We start from the raw sequence: 25794 nt of genomic DNA, 5'->3' as shown, positions 1-25794 counted from the left end.
TCAACGTGTAGTAAAACTTACGTACTTACATGTAGGTAACCCAGGTGTTCTGACAGTAAGAATATATACTCGGTATCACTAAACAACTATCTATAGATAAATATATACAAAAAAACAATCATCATGGACATATCGCTCATCAATCAAAGTAATAAGTCCCAACGTCAAACTCATCCGTCTCCTCCGAAACCCGCATTTCCTCCCCTAGTGCTTCAGCACGCTCGAGAAGCGCATCATCTAGATCCGGATATTCGCCGTACATAGTATGAAACCCCACAGCCCTGAGATACGGTAGTCTCGAATCCAGCAAATCGATAAGCGATTGCATGTGGAACTGAAGCCTTTCACCTGTATGCGTATGCCCCAGCTCCAGGACCTCGAGTGCAAGTTCATGACGCTGGTAGTCGAGCATAGAGAAGAATGTATCCTGCACCAGATCACCAGGAACGCTCAGAAAGAGCAGATTTGGCAAAAACGCTGGTATTAGACGTACACATTCCGGCTGTAGGCCGCGGTTGTACGTTGATATAGTGAGGCGTTTGAGTCTGGCATCTAGCTGCGGATTGCTGACGAGGTTTGTCATATTTTCGAGAGACAGGTTTTGGCAATTTTTGAGGCAGAGTTGGGTCATGTTTGAGGGCCAGTGAAATGTCTCCATGGCCGTTTCGATTGTGCCGCTGAACTGCAAGGATTTGAGGCTCGAGGGCCATTTTGTTGATGATGACTGCTCGTCGGTGTTGATGCGCATGGAGAGCGGGGAACGGAAAGTGATGAGGTGTTTCATAGAGCGTATTGATTTGAGTATGCTTTTCAGGGATAAAGGTTCGTGGATGAGGGAGAGATCGAGGTAGCGCAGTTTGGAACATTTGGACAGTGGGGAGAGACAGTTTACCCTTCACCACCGTCAGTAGTCTGTAGATATTCAAAGGATTAGGTAGGAAGATTGGCGTACGAAAACCCCGCGGCCGGCGCAATAAAAACCTCCAAATTCTCCCTTACCCTCCCGATCAGCCTCGCCGTCATACTATTCGAACTATGATGCACCAAGCGACTCAAGTCCAACTTGCGCACAAACACTCCCAGATCCTTACTCATCGAACTCGTCTTCGGCATACCCGCAGGCGGACATAGCACGTCCGTAAACTTGCGATATGCATTTCCCTTTTCTAACCTGGGCCTCGAGTACAGAAAAGATAGAGCGGCTGAGTACCACTGATGTGATACTAGGCAGATGTTGTAGAGGGTTTGTTGGCGCTCGTGGCCGCGCAGACTGCGGTCGAGGCGCGAGACGATTTGGAGGATGATTTCAGTAGGGATGAAGATTGGCTTGTTCGTTGGGGKAGTGGTGATGGAGGACAGGTTGTCTGATAGGATCTTCATTCCGCCATTATATTACTCATGATGGTGATGAACGTGCGTTGTCCATGTGCGTAGAGAATATGGGTGAGATAGGTTGTATCTGCTCATCTCATTGATTAAAAAAAAAGAGGTGCGGGGATGATGTCAGTTGATAGTCAATTTTATGCAGCGCTAGTTTACTGACATACGTACATTACCACATAGTATGTATCGGTGTATTGATACGGTAGAAATACAAGATCAATACAAGATCCGTATGCGATGTCAACCCACAGTTTCATGTGTTCGGGAACTGAAGTAAACATCTCAACTTCCAAACAGTATGTCGACCACAACTCAAGAATCAGGCCCACAAAGCTTTCGTAAATTTCCTTCTCTCCCCTTAGAAGTAAGGCAATTAATATGGCAGCACGCCCTGGATAACGCAACAATCGGACGCATTATCCACATCTCTCTCATATACCACAGCATCGCAACATGCCACTATTGCCTCTCATCCCCGTCCAAGGAATTCTGCGGCGAACGAGAGAACTGCGCCGCAAAAGTTAAACGCCACGAAACAAAAAAGTACTCCCAGAACATGAGTGATGCCTTCTTCTACAGCACGATATGGTTCCCCGCACCAGAAACGGCGCATACGGCACTTGGCATGTTGAAACTGAGTTTATGCTGTCGTGAGGCGCGCCTGGTCCTTGTGAAACGGTATCCAAAAACCATGAGAGTTTATGAGGAGGCATGGAACCAAGGCGTCAGAAGTCGTCTTGTACGTTGTAATCCAGCCACGGATATGCTAGTGATTACTAACATAGCCCATGAAAAACTCATCTTCCCCTACGAGACCATGACAGGAGACTACTTCTACAAAATCGGGCTGAAGATCCAGAAGGAAGAGTATCCCAACGACGCCAGATTGTTCGCCGAATTCCGCGATCTGGTCTCCTCCTGGGAGAACCTGGCATATTACTATTCAGGCAGTCCGACGCTGTTCACAGAACCGCCGAAATATTATCACGAGACCAACTCCTGGTCCAACGCGCACCTCATCGAGGGCGATCCCGCGGACTTTGAGCCGTTTGAAGACGCGAAATCCGAGGCCGTCGGAGTGTATGTTTGCGAACCCGATGTTTACTGAATTTGTGCCGTATCTGCAGTCACTGAAGCGGCTCGTGGCATGGCCGCATCCAAAATACTGGCCTGAGTTGCGGAAGGATGCGATTGTAATTGATGATGTGAGGGCCATAACGTTTCCCAAAGATACAGAGATACCGAAATATGTCAAGAATCTGATTGAGGATGCAAAGAGCTTCCTCAAGTGGTATCGTAAGTATGCGAGGGATCATAATGCCCTCTTTATGGATAGCGATGAGCATTGGGCGGTTAGAACTAAGACGGTAACGCGTGGTGGAAGCTTTGTTGCGCCTGATTGGTTAGGTAGCTCTGATGATTCTGAGGTCTGTCTCGATGAAGATCAGAGCGATGAGGATGGATCTAGTGATGAACCTGGCGATGAACCTGGCGATGACGATGGCGATGACGATGGAGAAGAAGACGAAGATGAAGGCTCTGAAGATTACTACGAAGAGGAAGAGAATGGGGAGGATTACACCGATACAGATTGTGAAGTCAAAGGATCCGATGAGGACTTTTCACACGAAGAATAAGAAAAGAAGTTGATACATAAGATCATTTTCGGATGTTGAGGAACCCGGCAGTCATAGCTTATGGTTAGTTTCGCGTTAGTGATAGGGGATCTTTAATTTGCTGAAACATTAAAGGAAGGCTAAGCGTCATATTAGGGTAGGGTATAATAGCACATACAACTACATCCATAACAATAGATAAGAACTGAACGTATTATTCCAGATAAATCAATATCACCCCAAATCTCATCCATCAATGGCATGGCTCAAAAGGTAAAACACAAGGTATATAAAAGGCCAGCCACCATCATGAAAAGGTAAAAGAAACTCCCACGCCAGATCCGTTTGCTGACTTGTTTTTCATTGCATTGTCATATCCCACCGGAGGCTTGCAGCCCCAGGCTGAACAGACAAAGTAAGCATGGACTCGTGATATCAAATAGAATAGGTAAATGGCAGTAAATGCCGATGGTCAAGATAAACATGACCAGAAGAATCGAAGGCAATTAATCGGTTCGCATATCATGTGATATACTTTCAGAAAAGTATAAGAATCAAGGTTTCTTTGGCTGAAGAAGCAAAGAAGATTGTGAGGTATCAGCCTGTCCCTCCCCACTCCATCGCAACAAGTTACTTGGCGAGCTTAGAGAACAGCGAGCAAAGCAGCGAATGATCCAGCGACAAGAGCAGCTTGCACATTGCCTGCCAAGGGCACGGCGGCGTTGGAGTTGGTTGAGAGAGGAACGGAAGGCGTGGTGGTGGTGGTGGTACCAGAAACGCTGCTTGAAGCAGGAACCACGCTGCTGGAGGGTGAGGGCTTGGGAGTAGAGGAAGGCGAGACAGCAGGAGTCGAGGCCGGTCTGCTAGAAGCAGTGACGGTGGAGGCGTGGATGATGGTCTGGGTGATGGTGTGGGTGGTGGTGATGGTGGAGGTGGACTGGGCGCTCGCGAACGAGGAGACAGCCAAGAAGAGGCCAGCAGCGGTGATGGATAACTTCATGTTGATGGTTGAATGTAGAAAGCGACAAGCGCGTATATATTGAGATGGGTATCGAAGATAACGTTATATGTTCAGCGAGACGATCAGCAGTCTGAGTTGACGGCAGGGATGCACAAATAGAAAGGAGATTGGTGTAGGGACCGACGCGGGCGTTGGCTGATACGAGGGTTGGACGAGTTTCGGATTTGCGACGAGGGTACAAGTAGTAGTACGAGTAGTCGGCAATCAAATATGTCCGTTGAAAGAGATTCGATATGTTCACTTGAAAGGTGTAATGAACGTGGTGAGCTCGGCTCGAGTTGTTTGTTTGGTTAAAAGAATGACTGTGCCGGAAGGCAGGAATTGTGGTGATGCTATTTGCAGGAGCGTGAAAGAGCGATGCGGAAGGAGGAAGGGAAGGAAAGGCAGGAAGGAGACCAGGGGGATGCGGTCCTATTAACTACTACTACATAGTGTTCAGCCCAGGTTAGTCCCAATTCGGCTCTTCCCTCGGGTTCACCCCGCGTAAGCATGAAAGATTCAACTGAATCGAGAACAGACGAATCCAAACAGGGCAAATCCATGTGGGTTTTCTGGGGTGGATCACGCTTCCTACGAATCGAATTAGGGCTATTCACTGTATCCAGAGCTCATTGGGCCACGGAAGCGATGAGAAAAATTTTCTTCTCTTCTCATTTTCATCATCTCGCCTTCACGTCGGGTGTACACCAATCACTGCGTGGTGGCCAGTTGTCCTGACTCACTCTTCTGGCCCAATTTGCCTGTCCATTCCGAAGTCCGAAAAGAAACGAGGCGCGCCCATTGGTTTCGGGTAGACGATTACATAGTAATCATGTAGCCATGGCTGCCATGCAAGACGAATCTTGCGACACCAGTTGCATCATCGAATAGTGGCCCCCCCTGTGTGTGTGTTGTTTCCGTCTGCCAGGGGCAACCAGGCACAAGAGAGTCTGCGGAATGAGTTCCAGGCCTGCACAGAAAAACGCTTAATCCAGAGGCTAGTGGCGCCCTCGGTGCATAGCTCGCTCCAATTGGCCGGCCCGCGGAAATTGCTGCCCTAGCGCGGCGCGTTCCTGATCCAGCTCATTTAAGGCTCCCGCTAGTCCAGACTACTGTCACATGACGCTCTGATACAACAGATACACGGCATTACGGATATTATCTGTTTTTACCGGTGTTACTTACGCGTACCCTGTATTGCCTAGTAAGCACCGATTTGCTACTCAATAAGGAATAGCCTGCTTCTGTCACCTGCCTCGGCGGCATCCGGCTTGGTTTGATTTGCCGGATCATCAACATCATCTCTGATGTCGATGTATCACAGTCAGATCGACAATACCAGTCATACCATGTAGTAGCACACCATCCAAGTCCTTAAGCCACAGAATATTGTGCGCAGAGATCTTGCAGTCACCCACCGGACGGCTTCGAACTACTTGCATTTTGAAACTGCGTCATGAAAACGTATTTACATGCTGGGTGCGCAATCGGGGTGCATCTTTTGGGAACGCTGTCAGCATGTTTGAGGCTATGAATAGCAGTTCTTTCACCTGTAGGAGCGCTATGACCTCTTCGTGACCAGTACCATATATTAAAAAACGTGACTTGACATCATATGTTTTAATTTCAATAGCTTTCGGGTGCCTAAGCAACTAGTTGCCTGTTCTATTGCATGCGACTGACACAAATAAAGATATAGAGTTGCCTGAGAATAGGGATGAGGAGTGATGACTTGACAACTCGGTCCGTTTTCTTTTCAAGACATTCTTCGACCCTGACATTTAAAAGCTCTCTGTAAGAGTCTGGCTTAGTGCTCGCCATTCTTTTCCCCTCGAGTCTGACAACCGGGATCTTCAACGGCAGTCTGAATCGTCCTTCGCGTTTGCCAAGGTTATATCTCCTTGCAGCTCGTACAATAAATCCATTTATCCGACAATATGTACAATTTCCCATCTTCCAAGCTACCCGCTCAGCCTTCTCCGCACCTCAAAACAGATATAAGTTGTCATTATGAAAGAAAAAAAAGTAGCTTGCATAAGCTACATCACATGGAAAAGAAATCCGACTGCTTTAGGCCCTAGTCTGACCGATTCGCTCATATTATAATGTACATTGTTTGTCCACTGTAAATCCCCCATCATAGCTCCGTCAACAGTCCATTTTTATCGTCGCTCCGAGGATTCTCGAGGAAGGATAATAGGGTTTGCGTGGACTCGACGCCAGGCTTCGTGGTAAGGGCCTTCGGTGCGGATGATGCTACCGATGGACATGAACATTCTATAATCACAATTGGTTAGCATTCTAGGTCCTTGACTTTAAATCGAACAAGCAAATGGCTGCAGAAGAAGTTGGAGCATACCCAAAAGTTGCTCCGGAACCTAGCATGAATTTTCCCAGAGTGCGCATAACTCCATTGGGTCCCGCACCGTATTGGAAGATAGAAACAGCACCTGCCAAATAATCAAGTCAAAATGAATCCATGTTGTGATTATCGTAAATAGTTGCGTACCGCCGATGAAACCCATGATCATGCCGACAGCTAAGAAATGGCCGCTAGTATCAGCCTCCATCAAGTCATATCATAAGGCGTAGTATTCAACATACAGGTTCCCATCATAGCTCCCATTTTCACTGAAGAAACCATTAGCTTGAGCGCAATTTGTCGAATGCGTATAGTTCAATGCTCACTCTTCTCAAAGGTTGAAGGGCCATGGGCCTGGGGCGGACCAGCGACGACAGGCATGTTGGCGAGCTCTTTCAAGTGAATGACTTTGAACAGAGATAAATCAAGCAAAGCGGCTGAGGCGCAAATGATTGTCGACTGATCAGATGTTTCCTTGCTGTCCCAATGCCTTTATTGCACGGGCGGCAAATCATGGCAGTATCTCTTTGCAGACGCTATACCCCTTACAGATAAAGGGGTGGCCTGTGCGGTAATCCTGTGGCTATTATTGGCTGGAAAAGCAGTACACGTGACCTTCTGATGCAACGGGCTCAGCATGGGGAACGTGAGGCGAGATACTCAGTCCGTCCAGTGAATTCACTATCCCGCTTTTCTGGTCTTCTGCCAGACTGAGTTCCTCGCTTTAGGCGAAACACCAACGCTGTCGACCCATGGATCTCTATCCTGCCTTCTGAACCTGCAAAAAGTCGACTTCTGCACCACACAAAACCCCGATCTCCTCACACAAAGCCGGTCGAAGGCGTGTCCGGCGTCCTGTCTGGTGGCCGACCGTCTCTGGCCCGTCCGTCACTGATACTCTCCTGAGTCAAGTACACTACGTATTTCACGGAGACAATTACCGATCCAGATTGGGAACGCAACAATCTCTCTGACCAACCTACAATTTGATTACAGACTTTGTACACACGTCAGCTCATCTCATCAACCAGGTAATTGCTCTTGCCAAGCTGGATGGATTCTTGAAGTCATGATATCCGTCGGCAACTTAGTCGCGACTATGTGCTAAATCAGCAGTTCCTCTCGAGCAGATAACGACCTCGCGCTTCCCCGTCACATATTTCACCTCGAGTCATAACGCCTACAATCCTAATGTTGGTCACATTAGCGCCACTCCGTCCATTTGCACTTTTTTACCTCAGATAATATTGTTATTACTATTTTACGCGCGTCACACGAGCTGCATCGCTTTCATCACCCTTCGTTCGATCACCGATTTCTTCTCCATGACTGCTGTTGCTTCACCACCTAGCGTGCAATCGGGGCCTCGTCTAGGATGGTATTCTACTGGTAACGGAGGACAGGCGGCTCTTGGCTCAATGAACACAGACGACGTGTCCCGTATGTTTATGCCGCGAAAGAGTGTGCAAAGATCCAATTCTTCTTCCTCGCTATCGTCGAACGCTTCGGCAACATCGACAAACACCGTCGCTCACGCGAGTAATGGTATAGTCTCGAACGGGGAATCAGCTACGTGGTCATCAAAAAAGAAAGCTGGACGTGGCCTGTGGCCTGCCGCAAAATCTGAGCCAGTATCTGGCGTAACAAATGTGAGGCCTCAGCCAGTCTCAGCATCTACCTCAACAAACGGCGGTCTCACGGCTTCGTCTGCCATGTCCGCTATTCACCAGCCGTCGCCTGTGCCATCGCAACATATGATCCAGTCACCGCAGCAGAATGGCCTTTCTGCTGCCTCAGGCATGCAGGGTTCGTCGGACCCGCCTGCTATCCTCACTCTTATCCCTTTGAACGGCACGTTCGAGAAGAAACATATCACAGTGCCTTACATGCCAGACGTGCTCCGCATTGGTCGTCAGACGAACGCAAAGACCATCCCTACGCCTGTCAATGGATATTTCGATTCAAAGGTGCTGTCACGACAGCATGCTGAGATTTGGGCCGATCGCAGAGGAAAGATTTGGATCCGTGATATCAAATCGTCAAATGGTACTTTCGTGAATGGTCAACGCCTGTCACCTGAAAGTCGAGAATCCGAACCACATGAATTGAGAGAAAACGACGCGCTTGATCTCGGTATCGATATTGTTAGCGAGGATCAGAAGTCTATTGTTCATCACAAAGTCTCGGCAAAGGTTGAGCATGCCGGAATATATAATACTGGACCGAATATCTTCGACCTGAACTTTGGCGATATCGACCCCACCTCTGGCGGAGGTCTATTACCGTCGCCATTGAGTCAACCTGTCGTACACCTGCGAGGACGCGCAAGCTCTTCTCTCAGTAACCGGAGCGTTCAAAGTACCTCCAGCAGCCAAATGAGTGCTTTGCATCAGCAAAGACAAATGAACTATTGGCTCTCACCTATCACCATCGAACATGTCGTCAAGCGGCTTACTGTAAGCAGTTTATCTATTCTTACTGAGCTTTGCTAACGTTTTCTAGACCGAGATCAAACAAGCGAAGCAGCAGTCTCTGGACCTTCGCCAAACCGATGAGTTCTTGCAAACGCTCATCTCGTCAGACGGTGCGGACAAGGATAAGCTCAATCACAAACTTGAGAACCACAGGCAGATGAATGGACGAGCGAAGATGTCTCGTATTGATCCAATCAGATTTTCCGAACCTCCAGCTCCACCTCCACAGCAGCCATTGCCTGAAAAACCTGACGTCGCTCGTCGCGCCACTGAGCCACCCGCAGCTGGTTTGAAACGGTCGGATACCGAGAAACCATTGAAAGATAGTCCAACAAGCTCTCCGGTGTCCAAAGAGTCCAGCCAGATTCTTTCTCTGATCGAGGCTTTATCCACCACAAAAAAGGAGCTAGAAGCCCAGAATAGTCGTGTGAAGGAATTGGAAGAGCTTCTTCGACAAGAAAGATCAGCTCGCGAGACTGCAGAGGAACGAAAACAGGAAGCAGATAATCTTACAGCAGAGGCTGCTCCTGAACGGATCGAGACTGCCGAATCAGATGTACCGGAGGTCGAAGAGATCGCCAAAACTTTTGAAACTTCAAACACTGAGCCGGCCGAAGTCGCAGAGCCTAAGAGTCTCGAGGATCCCGTTCTCGATGCGCAAACTCAAAGCTTGCAGCAACAACTTGATAACATGGTCACGGAGCTAGCAGAAATGAAACATCAAGTCGAAACATTCAAGCAACGTGCCGAAAAAGCAGAAGGCGAAACGATCGAAGTCCGCAAATCGCTTGCCGAGATGATTGAAACATTTCGACAGGAACGCGAGCAGGCCGCAAAAGCAAATGAGACTCTTGCAGATGACACCGAAGCTATTGTTGCTGATACCCGTGGCATCGGCAAATCCGACGAGAAGGAATCTCTACCAAACCACAAACTCGATCCTCACAAAATCAAGGAAATAGAAAACGCAGTATCCTCACTGACGCAACAACGAAAACCCAACATACTAGAAAACTCGGGCCCGTACGCGTCAATGGTAGGCGTCGTCCTCATCGGCATCGGATTGATGGCATATCTCAACGGCTGGCAAAAGATTGAAAGATGATCTTTGTCGCCCGGAGCACAGCTAGCTACAGCTTGTACAAAAATGACTTGACTATGACTTGGAATAATTATGGGTTGCAATGCATCTGCGAATGGAGAACTTAGAGATCATTCGATTTTTACTATTTATGATGATTGCCTGCATTGCGCAATAAAGTCTTTGCTGTTTGTTTCATGAGGGATACGGACGCAAGGAATTTTATTTTTCTTTTCAAATCGGTTTTTTGTCCTGCGTTCTGGGGGTACGGTGTTTTGCTTTTTGCTCGCATAATTTCTTTTATTAGTGATTTTTTCCTATCAGCATTTCATTTCTACATCCATGAGCCAGTGGACATTCTCTCTCTTATTCCTTGGCATACCTCGTGTATTTCCTTGCATAACATGCGTTTACGGTCTATCAGACAAGAGACTGAAAATCATGTGAAGAATGCCATCTTCCTTTCATTTGTATCTATTTACCTCATTCTCTGTATGTATGTACATGACTCTTTCCAGGTGCTGACTCGATTATTGAGCTCTTATAATGAATTTCCTCTACCTAACCACGTAACGAGAGTAGGAATTTATTTAATATTAATAGCAATCTCAACCGTATTAACCCACCTCGTCCTAGACTCCGGCGTCTCCCCGTCTTCGTCCACAAAGGCCTTGAGGCGTTGTTCTCGTATGCGCTCACGTTTCCGGCGTCGGCGGCGCTGGTTTTTGGATTCTTCTTTCTCCTGTTTGTCTTCTGTTACGGCGTCTTTGTCGTGTGTGTTTGTCGTCGAGTTGGTCGCGGTCATGCTCATGGTTATATCAGGATCAACACTTCCCCCTCCCTCTCCCTCTTCTTCTTCCTCATCTTCATGATCAGAGATAGACACATCCTCCTCGACGATATCATCGACAACACAGACACTCCCCGTCCTAACCACAACCTCATACTCCTCGCCCCCTCCTCCCTTCCCTTCCTCAAACCATCGACCCACGCTCAATGCCTTCTCAATCGCCCTGCCCGTCGCTTTGATCAGAACCTTTTCCTCCCTCAATTTCGCACGACACTTCTCCAATACATCCCGGCCTCCCTTCCCCGCATGCTGGTGATGGTAGGGATGCCGCCTCCTCCCCCCCATCCCAAGAAGAGGCGCCATAGCCCTGCGCTCAGCAGCCCGCAACAATTTCTGAACGCGTTTAACGGCGCTCATGAACGGCGTTTTGCTGCTTATGTACACGGGTTTGGGCACGTGGCTGCCTGCGTAAGGTGATGCAATGGGCGCGCGCGGAATAGGGCGTTTGGCGATGCGGTATGTTTTTTTGTTGCTGTCGCCATTTTGTTTCGAGGGGATGTGGAGGAGGTGTGTGTTTTTCTTTTCGAAGGTTAGGGTTTTGAGGGTTGTTGTTGCTGTTGGTGGAGGTGCGGCGGTAGTTGGGGGTGGTATCGATGCCATGTTGGCCGCTTGTAATGTGTCGCGCGTATATCAGTGTGTAGTATAATGTGATTTGATGGTTTCAATTCAGTTCTCGTGAACCATGCCTCGCTCGTCGCGATCGTCGTGTGTCGATGGTCGTCACGAAGTTCCGATCCAGACTGTCATACAAAAGACCAATCTAGACACAAGCCGACTGTCCTCGGATCAAATCACAATTCTCAATCCCTACCGACAGATCACTTGTGTCGGTTTCTATTTTTGCTTTTGATTGTAACTTGTCTCTCGTTTTGTCGCATGTGTGATATATGTAACGTGAAGCGTAACAGTTTGAGTACCTGGTGGTCCGCGGAAATTATTCGAGGTCGTCGTCCTATCTAATCTTATCTACATCCTTATCGCGATGTCCTCCTGCCTACTGTGTACTTGAAATTAGACATCGATTTCATTGTATGGTCAAATAAAATTGAACAATTTAGTGTTATTTTTCATTGGAAAAAATAGACATAATGCATCATGATCACTACCCAACCAGCAGATATAGACCTAATCTAACCACTCAACATACATAGCACTCCACCACCTCCTCCCAGCTTAGACAGATGAGATATACATCTGCATGAAGTAAACCCATATGTTCCTCAAGTCCTCACATAGCAGACTCAAGGCTACCTTTTCTCGCTGCAAATAGCACTGTTGCAACTAGGCAATGAACTTTCTCGACACAAATCGACCGTTGGATCTCTTTCCATTGCTGCTGTGTTTGCTGCTCTGTCCACTTTTACCGCTCTTGCCACTCTTGCCGCTGCTGGTAGCAGCAACGGCGCTGGAACTGGCAGCAGCTACGACTTCAGTAGCGCTAGCGGCTGTTGATGTTGTAGCTGATGCGGCAGCCGAAGTAGCAACGGAACTGCAGTCAATACTAGCGCTGGTAGCAGCGGAGGCAACAACCTTGCCCTTACCACCTGCGCCAGTGCCAGTGTTGGCATTACTACCGGTGTTGCCCTTGCTACCAGTACTGGTATTGCTGCCAGTGTTGCTGCCGGTGCTAGCGTTGCTACCAGTGTTGCCCTTGCTACCAGAGTTGCCGCCGGTGTTGCCCTTGCTGCCGGTGTTGGAATTGCTTCCAGAGCTGCTTGTGCTTGCGGTTGCGCTTGTACTAGTGCTGCTTGAACTGCTGCCAGTGTTGGCGTTGCTACCGGTGTTGCCCTTGCTACCGGTACTGGCATTGCTACCGGTATTGGTATTGCTGCCAGTGTTGCTACCGGTATTAGCGTTGCTGCCAGTGTTGCCCTTGCTACCGGTACTGGCATTGCTGCCAGTGTTGCTGCCAGTGTTTGCGTTGTTGTTGTTGTTGCCCTGGCCAACGGTAAAGTACTTGCAATCGTCTTGTGCACCTCGTTGGGCAACCTAGCAACGTTAATATCAACTCATCAAGTCCAGGGAGATAACTTACTGGCATAAGAACAGGCTGATGGTTACTAGATGAAGACATGGTACAGACACGGTAAGTACCAGCAGCCAAACCACCAGTGACAGCTGCCTGCAAAAGACCCTTTCCATTGCCAGCATCATCAATACCCTTGAAGAAGGCGAAGGTTGTTGGATCAGGAGGTGTGGAAGGGTTGAGACTGCCAACGTCCTGGATGGTGACGTGGACGTGGCCAATAATTTGACCTGCGGAGTTAAGAGCCTGTGGCGCTGCGTAGTATGTGCTGGTAGCATTGGTGAAAGCACCGGCTTGGAGGTTAGAGACCTGCAATGAGACATTGAAGCTCTGGTTCGCAGTAAGGTCTTGCAAATTCTGGGGACTCAGGATGACGGTTGAGACCATGCTGGTTTTTGCCGGGATATCTCCCATGACTATTTATCGTCAGTGTTGATTCAATGAGTTGTATGATCAACAAACATACCAATGCCATTGCAAGAGCCGGCGGTCACCTGAAGTCCGTTTGTCAGGGTCTTTCCCTGACAAAAGTTGATAAAGTTGGCATTGTCACTGAAGCAGCATTAGCGTGCGAACGTATGATGTGAATAATTGACTGACGTTGCAGAAGCCGTTTCTCCGGCGGTATTACCACCAGTTTGCTGACTTCCAGTTTGAACTAGATTGGAATCTAGTGTCAAGCTTGAACTGCTTCCGGCATTGTTTCCTCCGGTGTTGCTTCCACTGTTTCCGGTACTTCCTGTATTACTTCCAGTATTACCGCCGGTGCCTTTGGCCGTGGCGCTTCCGAGAAAGCTGGCAGAAACTGCCAAGGCGAAGAGAAATTGCTTAGCAATCATGATGCTGAAGAATTGAATAGGTTCTTTGGAAATGTTAAGAAAGGGTATATCTGATGCCGAGAAATGAGCTTGAGAATCCGCGATCAACGTGGAGACTGGGTATGCAAAGGGTCGAAAGACGATGAAGCAGAAGAAAGAGTGACTTTCAAAGTATGCAGATACGATCAAAAGAGAGTAGTCAACACACAGCAACAGAGCCAGCTGTTTGCGAGAAAATAGATCGAGAATGCAAAGAGTGAATGAGATGATGATGAGAAGAAGAAATCCCAATGCAAAAGCAGGACAGTAGAACCCTACTTATGTGCCAAGCCAGTGCCTACGCCTCAAGCATTCTCAATGCATAAGACGTTGACAGCCAGGAGTGTATAGGTGGTGACTATTCTGAGGATGAGACCGTCGCAGATTAAGCGGATCATCTTGGCCTGGCTGCGAGAGATAGATAAGATTATCATGATCGTGGGATCCTCAACGGCACAGTAATCTCAATGCAAAGCAGACCGTGTCTGAGTAGGCGCCAAGATACCTATTGCAATATTCCTCTCTGGGGAAAGAGTGTATACTTAAATTGCCTAAAGCGGAAAGGCGCGTGGTTGGGACTCGGCGGAGGTCAAACAGGGACTGCCGCATGATGGTTTGGGCTCTGCCACATTCATCTGCGGCTCAACAGGGGCAGCTCTATTTCTGACCTGTGAACTCCTATTAGCCAGTGCAAATGAAAAGATTCCTTGATCGTGTTCAGAGTTTGCGTGCCGGTAACCGACCGAGCGGCTGAGTGCCTCAAAGTTGTACCCGAGTGCTTGAGGAACGGAGACGCTAGAGATCCTGCGAGTCTCAAGGATTGTATCAGCGTGCAATTAGCCCCATTTCCGTAAGCGGCTCAATCTATTCAGAGACATATCGGAGTTATCGGGTGCTATGAAGATAAATTGTCATTTGTATGAAGCAATTAAGAAGAAGAGTGGAGTGTAAGAAGAAAGAAAAGAAGTTCGCGGAGATAACATTATCAGATTGGCAGGAGCCACCTGACATCCCTCTAATCTACTCCTTCTCCCTGGTTACCCAGTTATGGAATGTCGCATATAGCTAGATCTTATTGCTATCGTTATCGAAACCCAGCAAGACTTGAGCTCGTGAGAGGTTCGGTGGCTGAAACTCAGGCTGAAGAGCTTTGAAATGGCAATGAAGATAAGATATAATACAGGTCTCCGACGCGAATCTATTGATTGACCACACCAAGTCTACCTTATTCGAAGTATATTGTGCTCTCGATGACAGTTAGGAATCCGCATCAACAACAGCCAACTTCCGCATATTATCGACAGCGTCAACGTCCCCCTTCCTCCACTTCTCCCAGCCCTCGTCATCTTCCACCGTCTCTTCGATCACGAACTGGACTTCTTCGTATGACGGGTCGGCGTAGATCTTGTCCAACCATTGCAACATACTTTGCCACGCAGAGACAATGACATCTTCATGGTTGAGAGGCTCGTTGCCAGAATACGTATTGCAGCCATACTCCAGCGTTCCCGGCACGGGCCATTCGAGCGGTTTGTCGGATAGGACGTAGGCGCGAGAACGGGTTGAAATGAAGTGCGCAAAGGAGCCTACTTCAGGGACGGTGTCGTCTGCGCTGTCGAGCGTGAGGTTGTGTTTTTGGTGCTGCGGACGGGAGAAGCAGATGCCCGAGATGGAAGTTTTCCACAAAGCCCCTGGCAATTGTGTTAGGTTCAACTTTAGCAATTGTAAATATGCTTACAGTTCTCGGCCAAATACTCAACGGCACCTGACCCTCCCTCTTCGACCCCAATGATATCAATCTTCGCTTCAGGATTGACCATCCCGCTCTCCGGGTCTAGTAAATCCTCAAATATGCATTTCACATGTTCCCTCCAGTTGCCATTCCGCGGTATGATATTCCTCCACGTCTGTCTCGGCGGTGGATGCGCCGCCGTCTCAACCGGAAGCGCAAACCAAGTCCGCTGAGACATCGCCTGTTCCGAACCACAGTGATATACCAGCTGGCCCAGGTTTGCAATAATCAATGCGGTGTTACTGTCTGCTTTGGATTTGAGGATTTCCCGGGTGATTTCGACCATTGATCCTGCGTTGATGCCGCGTTCAGCAATGCTGCGCCATGTCCAGACTCCCAATTCTTGGTCGAGGCTGCCCAGGATAAGAGTGATGCGCGTTGCGGTGCGAAGATTGCTTGAGACGAGGATGGGGACATGTTTGTCGGATGGTTGGCTGTTGAGGGGGAGACGGAGGGTTGCTAAGCCGACTTCTTCCAGACGGGAGATGACGATGTGACGGATGCATTCTGTCAAATCAGCGTGCCGTGTCATGAGCCGATGTTGAGACATACCATGATAAGCATTGCGACGAACGGTATTCCATCTCTCGTTAGCATTCACCTTGAATTTGAACCCTTCGTCTGGACTAGCGATTTGACGGATCTTGTCTTCGTCGTTGACGAAGAAGCTGAGACGTAAAATTAGTACGTTGTGGTGAACAACAGATAGAAGACCTACCCTAGCCTCTCCAGATCTACCGGGTAGACTGGGTCAGGAGGGATATCTCTTTTTTTGTAGACGAGCATCGTGCTGAGGTTGCTAGTGAGGTGAGGTGTGCTAAGATGAGAGTAGGGTGCAGATGAGAGAAGAGTGAGGATTTTTGGACAGTCGTATCTGAGGTGATTTGACTGAAAGGAAGTTAAACAAGGAAAGATGAGAGATGAGACAAGGTAACAGGAAAAGAGATATGGCCATGCCTGCAAGACAAAACGCTCTGGCAAGCAGACAAACGAAATCCATTACCGAATCGGGTAATTCGAGACATCAATCAGATGAAAGTCTCTTTAAAATTCCACATCGTTCGCTGGTGAAAGACGATATGTCTGAGATTCGATACAACTCGTTTGATCCCGAGTTTTGCTTACTCTGATAGTCCATGATAACAAAAGAAAAAGATATGGCACGGACTGATATTTCTGATATATGATACATCTCTCACGCGAATGCATTGATTAACCGCACGCACATCTAGCATTGAGATAACCCACAAGCCTGCAATGAGATAGATCGTTCAACGCTAAGGGTTCTTGTTTGTGGCGGATATCTGCAGACGAGCAAACACACCAGAAGAAAGCCTCACCAGACTGAATGTGTTGAAGTTGTCAGAGCAACATGGCTATGCGAACTGGTCCAGTTCAATCACTATCTTGCGTTCGAACAGTGCCGGTAACGACAACGACGACATATGAATAGACAATATTGTAGAAGACTACAAATCTTGATAATGGCTTTTCTTCCACCGGCTACTCCAACGGAAAGGCACTCGATGCATCCAGCTGGCACGACGTACGCATTGTGCCTCTGACCTCATTCTTGTTGCTTATGGCCAGCGGGATCTTATAATTCGTACGGCCAGTCCCGCGGAAACAAAGTTCAGAGGCGCGATTAAAATGCAGCCGAATGGGACCTGGACACGGCAAGCTGTGACTGACTTTAGCTAGCTTAGTTGCAGAAGAAGCAAGGACGCCAGGAGGCGAAAATGCGATTGGACAGCGGTGCCAACTTCCGTGGTCCCGACACACCGGGGCTGAGCTAGGCGTACGACGTGTATTACGACTGTGTCTTACAGACTCTACTATATAGTACAAAGACACGCCACGGCAATGCGAGATCAACATTGAACACAGCCAGTATGTGGTCCGATAGTGGTCGATACGGGGATTCGTACTACCCCACGAGGAATGTCAGGCCAGAATAGAATCACCGCCACGTTGAGTCCATTGGAGTGCGTATTACGATCTTTATCTTCGGATAAATGCACTGCGCCATTTACCCGGCCTCTTTCATATGATTCTCAACTACTATGTGAATGTAGTCACTTTGTATAAGAGAGGGTTGTTTCCTTCGACATGTTGAATGATGAAAAAATAGTCAGTGGGACGTGGCTGTAAGGTACGAGTTGGCCCTTGGTACGCGTCTGTCAACCAGAACCAGACACTTGGGTGGGTTCTCTTCCCCATGGGTCGCGTTGTTTACTTTACGATGTATGTAATGTTTGGTCTTAAAATACTACGACGGACTCAGTGGCCGAAACGATTCCGCAGTTCCACCACAATGGAGTTGCCTACTCGTCGATGTCCCAGCTGCTGATTACTGTACTATGTACTATATACTATTTACTAGTTCGCGTTTGCTCTGAATCTAGGCTCTTGCAGGCGCACTAAAAGCGTCTGGCCGGCCTGTCGGAATCGTTTACCAGGAGCTAGCAAGACATGTTAGCCCTTTGTGGTCTAGCTTGCGAAAAAAGACGCATAAATATTGATGTTAACCTGGAAGTGTTAGTATTACATACGCCAGCATACACTGATGCACGATATTTTGCGTGTTTCTGATACTGTGCTCTGTAATTATTCTGTATCGATCGTACCATTCACGATTTTGCCCCCCTACGTCTTTCCGTCCATCCTCCACCTTGCTACTCCACCATCAGCTAAGCTGTCCACTCTCTTTATTTCTAATTTTCTAAACACCAAACATCTTCGTCCTATTTTTGTTTCTGTTTCGATTTCTTATCTCTCTTCTTTCAGATTCACAGCTTGTTAATCGGTACGGTGGAGCAACAACGTCTTGAGCATCCCCGATTCAGTCTCCACTTCTCATCTGGAGCACTTATTTCATCCGCCTGGCCGGTCTTCTTTCTTCAACATTTTCCCCATCTTTGTCTTCAATCGGGTCTTCGACCAGAGATATTCAATTATTTTTAGAAGACTCTATTCCTTCATTCCCTGGTGGACACTTTTCATTCGTTGAAGATACTACACCCGACTTTGCATTCGCCATCTCAAAGCTGTGACAGTCTTCGTCTATCAAACCACAGCCATCTCCAATAGCAACTTCATTCAGAATTCTTGGTTCAAGAGTCGACTCTGCATACAACGTTACTGCCACACTCGTTCTTACCGAGAAAGAACAATCAATCCGTGCTTCTTTCGACTATCACCAAAAAATCTAAGCAACACAAAGTTTTGTCTCTTCGACGACACTCGCAAAAAAAACAAAACACAACAAAGCCATCTGCTTCCACCCCGCACTGAATGAAATATTTCTTCCCACCCACAACCAGCGAGACTTTTCTCAACCTTCGTTACACATCTTCATCTCCCTCGCTTCAACTCTGAATTGTCTGTATCACGCCGTTGTAATTGCTTGTCAAGTCACTCTTACCCGACAACAACACTTATTCTTCAATTTAATTTGACACCATGGATGAGCAGTCTCCTTCCCCTCAAGCCCGGCCAAAGGGAATTGCTGGGTCAGATGGCTCAGCCATGCCCTTCATCTTGGAGCATTACATGATGAATCCCACCTCATATGAGATTCCACTTCGCAGTCTCTATGCACTCAACTGCCAGACACTGCCTCTGACGGCTGGTCCCAAGAAATTCAAAGAGTCCAACTTTGCCAACCCTCCCATGCAAAATTCGACCCTGCCCCTCGCTGATGCCGCGTCCCAGTTCAAAGCACAGCTGATCTCACACATTTCCAAGGGTCCCCACCAATACAGTCTCCCTGTGGGATTCACAATGTCTTTTGTGCGCCGTGTCTTTGCTGACAACCTGGAGTACGTCGACTTCCCACAGGCACTAACCGCCTTGGACTACTTGAAAAACCTCGAGTCTCGCCGCAAGAAGGAAATTATAGCAGCTTTCGAGAGCTTGCGCGTGGAATGGAGCATCTCCCCCTCACAGACAATTCGAGTGTCTGAAGTTCACAAACAAGACCTGCGCGAGAAATACCCTGGCGTCGTGCGCTGGATTGAAATGATCGAATCAAAGGAGCGTGAGGCTGTTTCTATCTACATCAAGATGTGCCTAAGCCTGCGTCGTTGGGTAAGTCCTGACTCGATCCTCGGGATCTGATAAACAAACTAATCGTTGTCCTTAGACTCTGATCAACGAGCTGTGGCTGGAGCCATTTAACAAAGTTGCCTGCATGTCTATGTTGAACACCCTGTTTGCTTTTCAAGTGGATGATTCCAAAGTTCCCAAGCCAGAGTGGGACTATGAGGACAAAGTTGAGACTGCACGTCAGCGTCAGTACTTCTTTGAATACATTAGAAATCTCGAAAGAAATGGCAAGGTGGCCCTTGAGAGTCTCTTGAAGTCTGGAGCTCGTCCCGGGGATGAGACTGCATGGCCTATGGTGCGCGGATTTCTGGATAAATACCTTAACCTTGCCAATGACACGATTCACGAATGTAGTCGAGTTGATCGCGACTACATTGAGGCTGAATTTCGCAGCAAGACTCACAAGCGCAGTGCCGACTCCGGAGTGAGTTTCACCTCTGCAAACGAGTCCTTTTCTTCTGCCAACACCCGTGCCGCAACCCCATCGGAGAAATCCCGGTCCCCAACCCCAGATAGCAAGCCGAGTAAATCGACTCTCGAAAGGATTAGCCACCAGCTTCGAAAGATCCGTTCCCGTCCAGATATCAAGGATACAGCAAAGACCAAGCCTGCGTTGTCTAAGAAGAAATCCTTGACCGCTCTGGTTAGCGGAAGATCAGCCAGCAGCTCTAGCAGCGAGACGAACTTTGACGTGGATGAAATGAAGCGCCAGAAGATGATTTGGGAAGCCAAGGAGAGAAAGAAGGCGCTCCAAGCTCAAGCCGAAGCTGCTCGAGCTACTGAAGACGGAAAGCAAACTGCGCAGGTGGGCTACGCGGTGTGAAAACCATCCGACTGTGCAACTACATGCTTTGCAACACCAACTTATGAATGACTGAATGATTTGAAATGATTTAATGAAAGAAAACCGACAGGAAAAGAATTGTTAACCTGAAGAGTTTGAAGGAGATTGCGGGCTTCGGAGACCTGATACAGAAACCTGAATGATTGGTTGAACATCTACTGCATTGCGTTTGAGCCTTGAGCATTGGGCGGATTTGGAGTTTACTACAGGTTTTGTTTGATTGTATTTTGATCCTTGTATATCTGGATTTGTTGGCGGAGTTTTCTGGTGTTGCACGTTTCAGGAAAAGAGAGAACAGATAACGGATGAGATTTTGTACTACGAGAAGCTGTATTCTAGGAAGTTGATAATGGATACATGAGATGTTAACAGAAATAGGCGTATATCGATTCTAATGTAGGATGAGTGTTAGTATGAGATGGTGATGCAGATGTCAAGGGGTAAGCTTCCGCCAATCAGAGTGCTCCAACGCGGCGTTTATCGATAGGTGTCCTGCACCCTCCTTCCACTTCATCTTTAAACTCTGTATACCTTCTCTTTGGTCATCGCTTTCTACTGTATAGATTGATAATTGGCTGCCATTCGCTGCTTGCAATTTCCCTGGCAAGCATCATGTTCATGTACCGCATGTCTTGAAGAGCTCGAGCTAGATCACGGAGGTACTTTTAAAAGACCAACTCTCAACCTTCGCGGAGCTTACATCAAGGAAAACGACAAGCTCTGGTACATATGAATATGATGCGGGCATCATTATTCAGCTTGGCTACATGCCTGCTGGTACTGCTACAACCTCGATCGGCTGTAGCAAGTCCATCCGTCAATGTTGCCCTGCAAGCTTCGTTCGGCGCGGGCCCGTACCTCGTGGAACTCTTGTACGTCTGTCTAGACTATAGTACTATGAAGCCCAACTAACATTGACGTAATTTCAGAGAAACAGCCGCCCAAGAAAACGCTACCGCATACTTCCCTCTCCTCGACCGCATCGCCTCTGGCATTTTCGAAGATGCCACCAACGACAAAGACCTTTATGAATCTTTCCTTCAAGTCCTCATACAAGACAACCATCTCGCAAGCAAGGAAAGCCTAGATTCCTTTAAATTCGCGCTCGCCATTCGTTCCGCCGCACCGCGAATCCAGGCGCATTATCAGTATTATAATACCTCTGTAACGTCGACGTTGGGGACCGCCCAAGACGCCGCTTGCCCCGTGTGGGTGCACATGGATGGGAAACAGTATTGTTCCTCGACTCTTGAACGTGCGCAACAGGATGTTTCTGGTGATAGAGACCCTCGAGAGCTACCCTTCGATCGGACTTTAGGGGACGCATCTGCCACGCCAGCGGTTCTATATGCGGATATTGCGTCGCCGATATTTGCGGATTATCATCGGACACTAAAAGGGCTGGCGGACGAAGGTCAGATTGCATATAGAGTGCGGTATCGGCCGGCTCATGATGGTGTTTCTCAGCCTTTGTTCGTGTCGGGTTATGGTGTGGAGTTGACGTTGAAGAGGACGGATTACATTGTGATTGATGACCGGCAAGCTGAGGAAAGAGAGACAACCAAGAGCAACACGAAAGCGCCGAGTGCCCAGGATCTAGAAACGGAGGAAGACGAAGCACCGCCGGACTTGAAGCCGTTGTCTTCTTCCGAAGTCGCAAAGCTAGGAATGAGTGCAGCGAGTTTCGTGCTCGATAGTTCGGATCCGTTCACGACACTGGTCAAGCTCTCGCAGGATTTCCCGAAACACTCTTCTTCTGTTGCGGCATATAACGCTTCCAACGAATTTTTGGAAGAATACAAGAAGAATCGCCAGGCTGGATTACCGGCGGGKCGCAATGCTATTTGGATTAATGGCTTGCAGATCGATTCTCGACAAGTCGATGCCTATTCATTGCTGGATTATCTACGACGGGAAAGACAGTTGATAGCCGAGTTTCAAAAGATTGGACTGTCTGGTTCGGAGGCCATTGATCTTTTGTCTTATCCTGCGTTGGCTGAAGTACAGGGCAACAGTGAGGCGCAACGCTATGACTGGCGTGATGAGATCGAGGGAGGAGAGGTTGTCGTCTGGTTGAATGATCTTGAAAAGGATAAGAGATATGCTAATTTTCCTACAACTCTACAAACGGTATGTCACAAAATCCTCGATGCGATATTTTGCTAATACAAGTATTGTCAGCTGCTGCAACCGACATATCCAGGACAGTTCCCATCTGTTGCTCGCGATATTCAAAATGTCGTTGTCCCTGTTGATCTTGCAAACGTCGACGATGTTCAATTTGTTGTAAAGTATCTTTACGCATTCATCAAACGACTAATACCGGTTCGGTTTGGCCTAGTTCTGACTGCCAACACCGAAGAGTCCAAGGCTCAAGCAAAGATTGCTCACTATCTGCACCAAGCATATGGCCTGGCTTCGCTGTTGCAGTACTTTGAGGCAGTAAGTCTTGTGTCTCGAAATACATACATCACTTCTAACTTATCAAGTCTTTGTCCTCCGAGATTTCTCGCGCTCACAAGCCGTCTTTTGAAGCTGCTATTGCAGAGCGATCTCTGCGTCCTGATCAAGAAGCTCTTTCGTTTGAAGAAGTACTTCAGTCAGAAGCACTAGACTTGATTGTCGCCCGCACAGAAAACTATCTCAAACGCTTGGATCTCAAAGGAGCCTTACCACCAACATTGGTGAACGGTGTCCCTATGTCTCGCAGTGAGACCTATATGCAAGAACTCCCCATGCAACTAAGCAGAGATCTTCAAATCATCCAACAAGGCCTTATCCAAGGGGTGGTCAGCGAAGATGACTATATACCTGACTACTTCCTCTCGCAAGCCGCGCAAAGCCGGAACGAGTGGATTGTCCCTGAACGTGACAGTGGCATTCTCATTGCTGACATCCGTAGTGCTGCCGAGGCACACAATGATTTTGCGAATATTCTTCGTTTCCCCGCTGATGCCAAACATCCGACTGCCAATGTCCAGCTTATTGTTACAGGGGACTTCAACACCGAGCATGGCTTTGCGCTTTTGATATCTGCTTTGAGGTTTCGTCAGACACATCCAGAGGTTGAAATAGTTCCTCTGCACAATCCAGATGCAGAAGATAAAGTTGGGGACAATTCGTCAAAGCTTTATGATCTTTTGCGCCATCCAGAGCCAATAGACCTTGACCATGTACTCGCTCAGTTGCAGTCTGGCAATTCACAGCAAGCAGTTCAGAAAGAGGAAGAACAGACATACTGGATCAACGTCCAGCAGTTGATCACGGACATAGGACTATCAGCTGGAGCTACCAGCCTCATCATTAATGGAAGAGTCGTTGGACCACTTCCATCATCTGTCGAGTTCACTGAGGCAGATTTCGAGCTTCTATTCTCATACGAGACCTCGCAACGTCTTGGGCCCCTTTCTGCAGCCCTCAAAGACCTCGATATTGAAAGTAAAATAAAAGGTCCTCTGAACTTCGCCAAGCTCACTTCCCTTGTCATGTTGTCATCTGATGCCCCCGAAGGCGTTTTTGAGCAGCGGTCCAAGTACCGAGTGAATGTTTGGAAGAGATGGAATAGTACGCACTCAGCTATTGATGCTTCTACCAATACCAAAGAGGCATCAATCAACATTGCAGCAGCGGTCGACCCGACATCCGAAATGGCACAGAAATGGCTTCCTATTTTGAAGACGTTATCCAAGTTGGCTGGCGTTAATGTACGAATTTACCTCGCACCAAATGGTCAATTGTCAGAACTTCCGATCAAGAGATTCTATCGACATGTCCTGCAGTCTGAGCCGACGTTTGACGAGAGCAGAGCTTTGGAGCGTCCGGAAGCGTCGTTTACGGGTTTGCCTCAAGATGCACTATTGACTTTGGGCATGGACGTGCCATCCTCTTGGCTTGTTGCGCCCAAGTATTCCGTCCATGATCTGGACAACATAAAGCTCAGTGTGATTAAAGACGGTTCTGATGTCGACGCAATCTATGAGTTGGAGCATATCCTCATAGAAGGACACTCTTCAGATACCACGCTCAGATCTCCCCCTCGCGGTGTTCAGCTGTTATTGGAAACTGAAAAAGGATCTTTCTTCGCCGATACCCTAGTCATGGCTAACCTGGGTTATTTCCAATTCAAAGCACAACCTGGATTCTGGAAGATTGAGCTCAAAGAAGGTCGAAGCCAGGACATTTTTCAGCTGGATACTATTGGCGGCGGACAAAAGAGTACTGGTACTAACGAGGTGGCATTGCTCTCGTTCCAGGGCAAGACACTCTTTCCTCGCCTATCACGCAAACCAGGACAGGAGCAGGAAGAAGTTTTGGAGACTGGGCCGAAGCCGGGATCAGCAATGGACTATGTCTCCAAGGGCCTCAATTTCGCTCAGGGGGTCTTATCGAGCGTTGGCGTCAAGCAAACAGGCAAAAGCGAGTCCGCCGAGAAACATGCTGAAATAAACATCTTCTCCGTGGCCAGCGGGCATTTGTACGAACGCATGCTCAATATCATGATGGTCTCGGTAATGAAAAATACCAACCACAGCGTCAAATTCTGGTTCATCGAGCAATTTCTCTCCCCATCCTTCAAGTCCCTCTTGCCACATCTCGCAGAAGAATACGGCTTCACTTATGAAATGGTAACCTACAAATGGCCGCACTGGCTTCGCGGCCAACGCGAAAAACAACGAGAAATATGGGGCTACAAGATTTTGTTTTTGGACGTTCTCTTCCCGCTCTCTCTGGATAAAGTCATATTCGTCGACGCCGACCAAATCGTCCGCACGGACATGTACGACCTCGTTATACTCGACCTCGAGGGAGCCCCCTATGGTTTTACGCCCATGTGCGATTCGCGCGAAGAAATGGAAGGCTTCCGCTTCTGGAAACAGGGGTACTGGAAATCCTACCTCCGGGACCTGAAATACCACATCTCCGCCTTATATGTCGTCGACCTCCAACGATTCCGTGAACTCGCTGCCGGCGACCGTTTACGCGGTCAATACCACACTTTATCCGCCGACCCAGAATCGCTAGCCAATCTAGACCAAGACTTACCCAATAATATGCAGACGCTCATCCCGATCAAGAGTCTTCCCCAAGACTGGCTGTGGTGCGAGACGTGGTGTTCGGATGAGGCGCTCAAGACGGCTAAGACGATTGATCTTTGTAATAATCCATTAACGAAAGAGCCGAAGTTAGACAGGGCGAGGAGGCAGGTTCCGGAGTGGACGGAGTATGATGATGAGATTGCGGCGTTGGCGAGGAGGGTTGCCTCGACCTCTACAGAGGGTGAAGATGAAGATGATGTTGAAGCGGAGGAGGTGTATGAGAGGAAAGATGAGTTGTAAGGTCTGGTGGCTACTTGTTGTTTACATAGAATATACATAAGATGGTACTTGATTGAATGAATGTTG

At 48.1% G+C, this 25794-nt stretch overlaps 10 protein-coding genes across 10 annotated transcripts; 4 read left to right on the top strand and 6 right to left on the bottom strand.

Annotated features, from left to right (window-relative positions):
- Positions 1–139: 139 nt before the first annotated feature.
- On the bottom strand, positions 140–1380 carry BHQ10_001402 (uncharacterized protein; the record flags this gene model as incomplete). Its single annotated transcript, XM_040873435.1, has 2 exons — positions 140–893; positions 953–1380. The coding sequence occupies 2 exons, from the start codon at positions 1378–1380 to the stop codon at positions 140–142; spliced, it is 1182 nt and encodes a 393-aa protein (XP_040729907.1).
- An 820-nt stretch (positions 1381–2200) lies between these two features.
- BHQ10_001401 (uncharacterized protein) lies at positions 2201–3020 on the top strand (the record flags this gene model as incomplete). The annotated part of the gene is made up of 2 exons (XM_040873434.1): positions 2201–2455; positions 2511–3020. The coding sequence occupies 2 exons, from the start codon at positions 2201–2203 to the stop codon at positions 3018–3020; spliced, it is 765 nt and encodes a 254-aa protein (XP_040729906.1).
- Positions 3021–3642: 622 nt separating this feature from the next.
- BHQ10_001400 (uncharacterized protein) lies at positions 3643–3999 on the bottom strand (the record flags this gene model as incomplete). Its single annotated transcript, XM_040873433.1, has 1 exon — positions 3643–3999. One exon carries the CDS (start codon positions 3997–3999, stop codon positions 3643–3645), a length of 357 nt encoding a protein of 118 aa, XP_040729905.1.
- Positions 4000–6161: 2162 nt separating this feature from the next.
- Positions 6162–6742, bottom strand: BHQ10_001399 (uncharacterized protein; the record flags this gene model as incomplete). Its single annotated transcript, XM_040873430.1, has 5 exons — positions 6162–6276; positions 6359–6449; positions 6509–6538; positions 6604–6630; positions 6688–6742. 5 exons carry the CDS (start codon positions 6740–6742, stop codon positions 6162–6164), a joined length of 318 nt encoding a protein of 105 aa, XP_040729904.1.
- Positions 6743–7686: 944 nt separating this feature from the next.
- On the top strand, positions 7687–9940 carry BHQ10_001398 (uncharacterized protein; the record flags this gene model as incomplete). The annotated part of the gene is made up of 2 exons (XM_040873429.1): positions 7687–8817; positions 8864–9940. 2 exons carry the CDS (start codon positions 7687–7689, stop codon positions 9938–9940), a joined length of 2208 nt encoding a protein of 735 aa, XP_040729903.1.
- A 562-nt stretch (positions 9941–10502) lies between these two features.
- BHQ10_001397 (uncharacterized protein) lies at positions 10503–11366 on the bottom strand (the record flags this gene model as incomplete). Its single annotated transcript, XM_040873428.1, has 1 exon — positions 10503–11366. The coding sequence occupies one exon, from the start codon at positions 11364–11366 to the stop codon at positions 10503–10505; it is 864 nt and encodes a 287-aa protein (XP_040729902.1).
- A 681-nt stretch (positions 11367–12047) lies between these two features.
- BHQ10_001396 (uncharacterized protein) lies at positions 12048–13631 on the bottom strand (the record flags this gene model as incomplete). Its single annotated transcript, XM_040873427.1, has 4 exons — positions 12048–12755; positions 12802–13208; positions 13259–13344; positions 13393–13631. 4 exons carry the CDS (start codon positions 13629–13631, stop codon positions 12048–12050), a joined length of 1440 nt encoding a protein of 479 aa, XP_040729901.1.
- Positions 13632–14906: 1275 nt separating this feature from the next.
- Positions 14907–16227, bottom strand: BHQ10_001395 (uncharacterized protein; the record flags this gene model as incomplete). Its single annotated transcript, XM_040873426.1, has 4 exons — positions 14907–15340; positions 15388–15948; positions 15994–16109; positions 16160–16227. The coding sequence occupies 4 exons, from the start codon at positions 16225–16227 to the stop codon at positions 14907–14909; spliced, it is 1179 nt and encodes a 392-aa protein (XP_040729900.1).
- Positions 16228–18903: 2676 nt separating this feature from the next.
- On the top strand, positions 18904–20371 carry BHQ10_001394 (uncharacterized protein; the record flags this gene model as incomplete). The annotated part of the gene is made up of 2 exons (XM_040873425.1): positions 18904–19530; positions 19586–20371. The coding sequence occupies 2 exons, from the start codon at positions 18904–18906 to the stop codon at positions 20369–20371; spliced, it is 1413 nt and encodes a 470-aa protein (XP_040729899.1).
- Positions 20372–21127: 756 nt separating this feature from the next.
- BHQ10_001393 (uncharacterized protein) lies at positions 21128–25728 on the top strand (the record flags this gene model as incomplete). Its single annotated transcript, XM_040873424.1, has 4 exons — positions 21128–21264; positions 21322–22522; positions 22574–22834; positions 22882–25728. 4 exons carry the CDS (start codon positions 21128–21130, stop codon positions 25726–25728), a joined length of 4446 nt encoding a protein of 1481 aa, XP_040729898.1.
- Between the last annotated feature and the right edge of the window lie 66 nt (positions 25729–25794).

The sequence above is a fragment of the Talaromyces amestolkiae genome (assembly GCF_001896365.1).
Source record: "Talaromyces amestolkiae strain CIB chromosome Unknown scaffold2.1, whole genome shotgun sequence".
Taxonomy (NCBI): Eukaryota; Fungi; Ascomycota; class Eurotiomycetes; order Eurotiales; family Trichocomaceae; genus Talaromyces; species Talaromyces amestolkiae.
The sequence above is the reverse complement of the archived record's forward strand: the minus strand, read 5'-3'. Positions and strand labels throughout refer to the sequence as shown.